General features: G+C 42.7%; 1 protein-coding gene across 2 annotated transcripts; it reads right to left on the bottom strand.

Moving 5' to 3' along the window:
• Window positions 1–615: 615 nt before the first annotated feature.
• LOC308376068 (transcription termination factor 1-like) lies at window positions 616–7,915 on the bottom strand (the record flags this gene model as incomplete). 2 transcript variants are annotated; one of them, XM_080852323.1, is made up of 10 exons in its annotated part: window positions 616–1,152; window positions 1,411–1,496; window positions 1,882–1,947; window positions 2,885–2,971; window positions 3,241–3,448; window positions 5,448–5,572; window positions 6,049–6,127; window positions 6,344–6,529; window positions 6,812–7,440; window positions 7,894–7,915. In XM_080852323.1, the coding sequence occupies 9 exons, from the start codon at window positions 7,413–7,415 to the stop codon at window positions 1,022–1,024; spliced, it is 1,572 nt and encodes a 523-aa protein (XP_080708449.1). In that variant the 3' UTR covers window positions 616–1,021. The 2 variants fall into 2 exon arrangements, with proteins under 2 accessions (XP_080708449.1, XP_080708448.1); XM_080852322.1 differs by lacking the exon at window positions 7,894–7,915 and having other exon boundaries at window positions 6,812–7,466.
• Window positions 7,916–8,900: the final 985 nt, after the last annotated feature.

The raw sequence follows: 8,900 nt of genomic DNA, 5'->3' as shown, positions 1-8,900 counted from the left end.
AATCACATCTGATGTTTGTCTATCCCAGTCCACAAAGATCTGGTGTTTGACTTTGTGAACAGGGATAGAGAATATGTTGGCCATTTTAGCCATTGGTTGGTAATCACATGGGTCAGTTCTTCTGCACACAGTCTAAAGCATGGCAGCCATATGACCCCAGCTATACATCAGGGGCAAGCATCAATGATTAAACAGCATATTTATATCAGTTGCCACAGCTATAACACACACACACATGTATGTATGTGTATATATACACACACACACACACACACACACACACACACACACACATCATATAAACATGACCCATTTCCATAATCTATATAATTTTATAATCTATATAATTACACACACATCAGTAACATCCCAAAATCCTCAGAGAAGATCATCTGCACCTAGGACGGGTTCACAAAAGGCAGACCGCGGTCTGGACCCAGACGCAATCAAATTTGGACCGAAGCCTAAATCAACTTTCTAATTTAATCATGATCCAAGCGAGTTTCATTGGTGCGAGATTTCGCACTATGTTGTTTTCCTACTCAATGTGGTAAATCAACATCAAACGAAATGGTCAACAGACACTGGGTAAATAACTCCTTGGTTTACTATTCAACTCATACAAATACATAATCCAATCCAGTCCAATTATTAACATTCATGAAAATATATTTTTTTGAAAAAAGGCCTGAGCAAACACATTTTCAATCTCACACGTCCCCTCGCGATGAGGTTAGGTAAGGTAAGTGGGTCAGGTTTGGGATTTCGGAGACCAGGATAGATCTCTGACAACTAGTCAGAGGAACACAGCTCTCCTGGCGAGTCGGGTATGGTGTTGGGGGGCATTGTAAGTGTTTGGGGAAGATCTCTGATAGTTAGTAAGAGTAACACGCCCCCCCCTGGGGTTTCAAAGTCCTCTGGTGGGGATGGTGTTGGAGGCATTGTCAGTGTTTGGGGATGATCTCTAAAAGCTTGGGGTTCAAGCTCCTCTGGTGATGAGTAGGGGTGGGGTTGGAGTGTTTCAGAGGTCGGGGAAGATTTCTGACAGCTTGTAAGTCTCTCGCGGCTCTGACGGCTCTTCAGCATCCTTGCAGTCCTTCAGGTTCTTCTCCAGCATTGGCAGGGTCTTCTCATAGAGAAAATCAACGATGTCTGCCATCCGATCAGAAGGAGAAGAAGGGGACAGATAGAGAGACGATGCAGCAGAGGAACAAGAGCAAGACAGAAGACAGGAGAAGGTGGAGAAGCAGAGGAAAAGGGAAGAAGACAACAAATGAGAAGAAGTTGTTTTCGTCATGTAGGGCTTTTTCTCAAACCCAAGGTCACTTTTGCATACTCCACCAGAAAACCTACCACAGTATTAGACTTGACCGAGAGAGATAAATGAACCAGCAGGGGGTTAGTACTCACCACAGAAATCCTTTCTGTGCCAATTCGGTACATAGGTCACCTTCAGCTTGTGGAACTGCATTTGTAAATAGTCCGGCGGGGTGTTGCTTCATAGAGAAATCACAGGAAATGTTCACTCAATATCACACTAACACAGGGTTCACTCAAATATCACACTAACACAGGATTCACTCAAATATCACACTTACACACAATTCAGTCAAATATCACATTAATACACAGCTCACTCAAATATCAGACTAAAACATGATTCTTGTGCATAAACGGGTAGTCTAACAGCTTGGGCAAACAGTAGTTTCAAGGCAAACGCTTATTTAAGGTCAATAGGCCAACCCGTATTGCTAATAACCTTTGCCAATAGGCTGACCCAAATTGGTCATGACCTTTGCAGGACAGGAAGTAACCAGCACTCAAGACCAGAAGCGTTGGACTCGTCAGTCTGCCAAGTAGTTGCTAACAGGGGCCGCTTACCCAAAGAGATGGGTGAGGTCATCCCAGACAATGTGTACAGGGTCATCCACAGCCATTTCATTGATCCTGGGGGGGGGGAGGGGTAGGCACACAGAAACTTGGTTAACTTTAGAGGTAAGGTGATCACAGAAGACTCTCACCCACAAGCTGGATTTCTTGAATGTCCAGACAGACATAGAAAATGCCATCTGGAGTATAACTTAAGAGACGCTGTTACGATAACAGAGTCAAGACACGTGAAGCTTAAGGAAGGTGCTATTTGGATGAGAGGCTAATTTATGGTTGTCTGTTTACACCAGACACTCGCAAAACCCCTCAGACGTATTTGAACAATAACGGGTTTTTGACATTGCAGTGTTTATTTCTCGGTTACTTTAAAAAAAAAATATAAGCAAAAAAAAAAAGTCAAACAAACAACATTTATGTACAAATACGGCCATCTACGGAGTTTGGTCCGCCATTTATTATTATTTTTTTTTTTTATGCTTTGCAACACCCACAGCTGTCGGAGAACCATAAATGTAAACGAGTCTGTCAAGGCAACCGCGTGACCACATATGTCTTTGCCTACCAGACACAGGCAAGGAGGCCGGGACTGAGGACCAGGATGAGGCAGACAGGTAACCATAGTACCAGTTTAATGTAGGCTTAGATCAGTTGGATCTAAAGGGAACCAAGCAACCAGACTTACAGTTTAAAATATATGCTTTGATCAGTTGGATCTACATTTAACCAGACTTACAGTTTAAAACCTACGCTTTGATCAGCTGGATCTACATTTAATCAGACTTACAGTTTAAAACGTATGCCTTGATCAGCGATCACGTAACCAGTGAAACAGTTTCAAACCACGCTTTGGTCAGGTGTATCTACACGTAACCAGAGTAACAGTTTGAAACATTTGTGAGATCAGCTGGATCTTCACATAACCAGAGTAAAAGTTTGAAACTTTTGTGAGATCAGCTGGATCTTCACGTAACCAGAGTAACAGTTTGAAACCTACGCTTTGATCAGCTGGATCTGCCCCTCAAGGCTCTTCCTCCCTCGGATCTTTCCACCAGTCGTCATTTTTTTCGTCAGGTAGAGCATCCTACACAACACAGGCAAGGAGAGCATCAACACTGTTTCTCCTAGCGCACAAAGGCAAGGATACACACACGCACACATGAATCATAGCTGCCTCAGACAGAAACTGGATCTGAATGTGTGTGTGTGTGGGTGGGTGTGTGTGTGTACAACTGTTCGTTGCTAGTGTGGTCGATGTTCTCATAGATTAATCAGCCTTACATTAAAATATAACTGAACAGAACACACACACACATGTGCAACGTGATTTGACTGCCACATGAGCTTTCTCACCACTTCTCCCTGCACTGCATCCAGGTGCGAGTCTGGACCTGCTCAGCCACAGACGTCCAGCCCAGTTTCTTATACAAGTCCCTCTTCTCGATGACCGGCGACCCGTCGCCGCCCTCTCCTCCAGGCTTAGCCTTCTTCAGCAGCTGCTGGTGTACGCACGCCATCAAGACCTTTCGCTCCGCCTCTGTCCATGGCCCATGATTCTCAGCTGAGGGACAGGAAGTGAAAAGGCATTAAACAAGACTGGGTCAGTATTCACAGACAGTTGTGTTAATGTCTACCTACCCTGTGTTTATCAGTATAAGTACTGTCCGTCTAGCTGGCTGCCAATCATAATATCAGCTTAAAGGTTAGGGATGAGAACCTTTACGATTTTAACGATTCCGGTTCCTTATCGATTCCTGCTTATCGATTCGATTCCTTATCGATTCTCTTATCGATTCTTATTGGGTAAGGGGTGAAAAAAGAGCACAAACGTTTTTTTTTTTACATTAATGTTCTTTTATATAAATTTCTAGAATGCTGCACACACCATAAACAGAATGTTTACATAAATAACCAAAAACTTTTATTAAAAAACAGACATTCTTGCCACTAAATATTAAATTATTTAAATGCATATGTGGTGAGAGTGTCAACTCTAAAGCTATACATTGACATTGCAGAGCACTGTTGATTGCTATTTCACTCATTCACTCATACTGTATACTATACTGTATAGATGAGTGTATGAGTGAATGAGTGAAATAGCAAACAACCCCTATACAACCCTTCCTCTGCTACCTACTGATCTTTCTTTTCCAGAGCAGATATACCTCAGGAAATGTCTCATAATTGTTGGAACATTACAATGCATCCAGGTTTAGTTTAAGTTAGTCCAATCTAAACCCCTCCCTCATTGCACTCTTGAGATAAACTAAATCTGGCAATAAAATGGCACTAACAAAATCGTTGAATTTTCTGATCTGACATGAAGCCCTTGTTATTGAGTAAAGGACTGTATATTTTATTGTAGGTTGCTTGGTTGTATGGCTAATCGCGAACTGTTATGCTTAACGCTTCTAACAGCAATGTAGAACCCACTACAAACACAATAACGTACTGAAACATACTTACTTGTATCATGCACACAATGCCTCACATACTGTACGTATTTGAACAAAGATGATTCGCAAACTAGGCACTCAGTATTAAAACTTAACTATTGCTGCCACTGAATTGAAAGAGAAACTTATCCATATCTAGGGAGCTGCACGCGTTGCTAGGCAACGCCATTATTAACGGAGTCTTTTGCGCTTCATCCCTGACTTAAGGTAAACTCCTCAAAATGTTTTATCATAACGGTGTTACTCGTGTGTTATCAGCAAACTTTCTAGAACCAACAGAGGGGAGGCAAGCACTGCCTCTGCCTCAAGCCAACGGCTGAAAATAGAAGATTCTACAGCTAAGCTAGCCTACGTTATGACAATGTCCAACATCGCCCATTCTGTTAGCGATAGGTCAATTCAATGCTAAGTTTAGTTATGGTTGTTAACACGACAACGCACACGTTTGCTGATTTTGAGGAGTTTACCTTGGTAAGTTAGGGATGAAGCGCCGTCGTTAGTTGAGCTGCTGCAGGCATCAAAAACATGACAATCTTGTAATTTAATACCATGTTGTGTGCTCAAGTGCTTATTCATAGTAGATGTACCTCCTCCCTGTGACGAAATACATGTTTTACAGACGTTACAAGTGACCATGTTTGCATTTGTTCGAGTGAAATAAAGCCACACTTTACATCGCTTCTGTCTAGTTGCCATTTCTGCTGCGGTCTGATTTTTTAAAGGAAGAGTTCGCGCATGCGCAAACGGCACAGAGGTCCGTTTACAGACCCGGTTATGAATTTGGCTAACGATTCCAAAGATTCGGCTCATTAGGAACCGGTTCTAAACAAGAACCGGGTTTCGGTTCCCATCCCTATTAAAGGTACAGTCCGCAATTCTGGCAAAAGGTTATTAATATTTAAGGCTCAACCGCCAACCGAATTCACTATGAATTCACTATGACACGACGCTTGAAACACATGTTTAGGGGCACCCAGTGAAAGGACAGCTAGAGAAATGTGAGGAGCAATTAGCTGAAATTGACAAAAAGTGTATTGGATTAAGAGTCATGGACAGACCCTTTAACACTATGGGTGTTCTGGTGTGCACCTGATCACTCACCCATCATGGCAAAGCGTTTCTCCACAGATGCAGGACTGCGGCCCATCTTTTCTGATATGATGGCCCAGCTTGATCCATGCAGCGTGTGCAGTTTCTTCAAGGTTTTGTTCTCATCTTCTGTATACCTGTAGATAAGGGGCACAGAGATATAACACTGATGAAACACTCACAACATGGCGCTGTTCTCACACACACACACACATACACACTGAGTCATAACACTGATGAAACACTCAAAACATGATGCTGTTCTCACATACACAAGCACAGTTATGACACTGCTCTCTCTCACACACACGCACAAACACACGCACACACACAGAGTCATAACACTGATGAACACCCCCAACATGATGCTGCTCTCACACTCACACGCGCACACAAACACAGAGTCATTATGCTGCTCTCTCACTCACAAACACACACACTCTCACACACGCAGTCATGACACTGCTCTCTCTCACACACACACACACACACACACACACACACACACAGAGTCATAACACTGATGAAACAACCCCACCCACTCTCACCCACACACAGACACACACACACACACCTTTTAAAAAGAGAACCCATTGTTGAGAAGCTTGTTTACCTCCCCAAGTAATTCTCCCTGTTGCCGAACTTCCTGGCTCGTGCAAGTATAGTCATCCATGAACGAGCGATCCCAGCACCTGTTCAGGCAAAGAACACCATTCACTCACTGCTGCACTGCAAGCTGGACAGTTGGACACCTCTAACTTCCAGTCACTTGATACAATTTGACAAGTCACATCTCAAAAAAAATAAAATGTAGGTGGCCATGACAGCAGTGGGCACTCTCACCGAACAAACTCAGCCTGTATTACTCACTCATAGTTGACATGACATGACATCTGATCTATACTCACATAAACTCGAGATGAAGCTGAACTTCTTCCTCAGGCTTAGGATGGCATCCTTCTGATCTGGGAAGCGTTTGGGCCTGAAAAGTTTGAACTCGCTGTCGATCCCAGACACGGCCAAGAAGTCCTCCACGTTCTGTTTCAGTCTTTTGTTCTCTGTAGCGCTGAACCGCCCACTTCGCAGAGGGATTCCTGTGGCATGGTGGGGGTGGGGCCAAGGGTACGCAGTTAACACAAAAACCCTGGGTCACATGACTGAAGTTAACCGTCAAGGGGTCAGTGGTCCTTCAACTTCAACACAGTCCACACAAAAATCTAAATAATGATGGAAAACACATGAACCAAGTATGACCTGTTTAACTCAGATTGTTATTCCATACCAGAACTATGCCACTACACACTGAGAAGACATCCTGGGCATCATATACATAACTTACATACTCCCAATGGCTGAAATAAAGCTTGCCTACTCACCTTGCTTTTTGAATTCCCTGAAGCGGGGCAGGTCGTACTTGATGACCTTCTGCACCGCGATGGCTTCGCCAAATATATAGTGAGGCAGGAATTCCTGGATCTCTTGTCGGATGGCATCGTCAAGATCCAGCACAGGCGCTTCAGGCACATGATCTGGGTGAAGCTTTGTGTCTGTAGGAGAGTGTTTGTCTGTAGCAGGCTGTGTGTTGGTTTGCACCGCTGTGAGTGCCACCTCTGCCTCTGTCTTCTCTCCAGGAGGGTCTGGCTCTTCAATTCTCCTTTTCTTCTTCTTTTTCTTCACCTCTCTCTCCTTAGCAGCAGTAACATCTTCAGCCTCTGGTGTCACACTTAAGTTCTCTGCATTGTGCTTTCTTTTCTTTTTGTTTTGCCCTTCTCTTGTGTCACACTGAATTTCGACTGGTCTACAGTCATCGTTCTCACTTCGTCTTTTTTTCTTCTTTTTATGTTTATGTTTCTTGTGAGAGTCGACTTCTGTTGTGGTCATCTCAGGGGGATTGGCGGGCTCCGGCACCTCCTCTAAAAGTAGCTGCTTGTTATTTTTCGTTTTCTTCTTTTTTACAATCACCAGCTCTGCCTCCGTCATGGTCACCGTAAGTTTTTGTTTCCCACTGTAACAGCGTGAATAAAGGATCATGTAAATGCACGTGTCTTCACTGAATGTATGTGCCACTTAAGACTGAACTGCATTTTACTTCAAAATGTAGAGAGGAAGAGACATCTGAGAACGTATTTCATAAAAATAATACATATCTTGAAATAAAATAAAATTAGTTAAATTAGTATTTAGATTAAATGCTAACTTAAGGGTCCGAAACTACCACTGTCTTTTCGCCTCCGAAGAAGAAATGCTTGTTCAATGGCTGGGTATGTTATTTGAACGTAGCTAGCTAGCTAGCTAATGTTTAGGCTAACGTTAACCTAGTTATGAATTTACTTACAGTAGTTAGGAATATTCTTTTTGCACACCATGTAAGCGACATTATAAATTAGGTAATCACAACTATTGTAGCCAGTGTGTAGTTAAACATATAAAGCCACGTTGTTTTACGCCGACAACTCACCCAAACACACACCAATAGAACGTAGCCCATGTGAAATTGTGTTTCTCTGCGATAATTCTGAAATGTCACACTTTCACAAAGATGCATCTTACCGCCACCTGGTGGTCTGGAGTTGTACGTGGGGCAGAGCGAATCGAAGCAGATACATTCAGATCATCAGTCGTCAGTGGTTGAATACAGTATGTTTTCAGATCCTTTACTTGAAGTAACACTATGCAACAATGTGACACTTTTTGTGTAATTTTATAGGCAACTACCTTTGGTACAATCCTCAAATTAATTTTGATAGCAATGTGAAGGACAGATAAACACCTGTGTCTTCCCCACTAGCCGTCCAATAGGCTATATGCCCAATTACATTAGATTAGATTCAACTTTATTGTCATTGCACAGAGTACAAGTACAAAGGCAACGAAATGCAGTTAGCATCTTACCAGAAGCGCATATGTGCATATGTCGTAATATAAAAATAGATAAATAGGATATATACATTATGCTATAAGATTAGTGGTATGAACAGTAAGAACAGTAGAAGTATGTGCAAATGTATTGTGGTAATATAAAAATAGATAAATAGGAAATATACAAGATATAACTGGTATGAACAGTAAGAACATGACCAGCAATAGTGGTGATTAGTGCAGATGTCATATAGATATGTGTAAAGTGCAGGTGAAGTACAGGTGAAGGTGGCAGTAGATGATATAAATGAGGTAGGAGACATGATAAGATATAAATACGGATATGGACAACAATTTTAAATAAATAGATAAATAACAATTTAGTGCAAATGTTCAGTGGCTGGAGGGAGGTGTGTGGCAGTCAGGCCAGGGTAGAGGGGGGAATACAGTCACTGTAGGAAGGAGTGTGAGGGGGGTAGCCAGGGGGGCTATCACCACGGTGCAGAGTTCAACAGGGTGACAGCCATAGACATAGAATACGTATTCTATGTCTAGGGCAAACAGTCTGTGGTTGGGATGGGAGCTGTCCTTCTCGATGCTGTGCGC

Source organism: Sprattus sprattus (assembly GCF_963457725.1).
Source record: "Sprattus sprattus genome assembly, chromosome: 15".
In the NCBI taxonomy this organism is placed as follows: domain Eukaryota; kingdom Metazoa; phylum Chordata; class Actinopteri; order Clupeiformes; family Clupeidae; genus Sprattus; species Sprattus sprattus.
The sequence above is the reverse complement of the archived record's forward strand: the minus strand, read 5'-3'. Positions and strand labels throughout refer to the sequence as shown.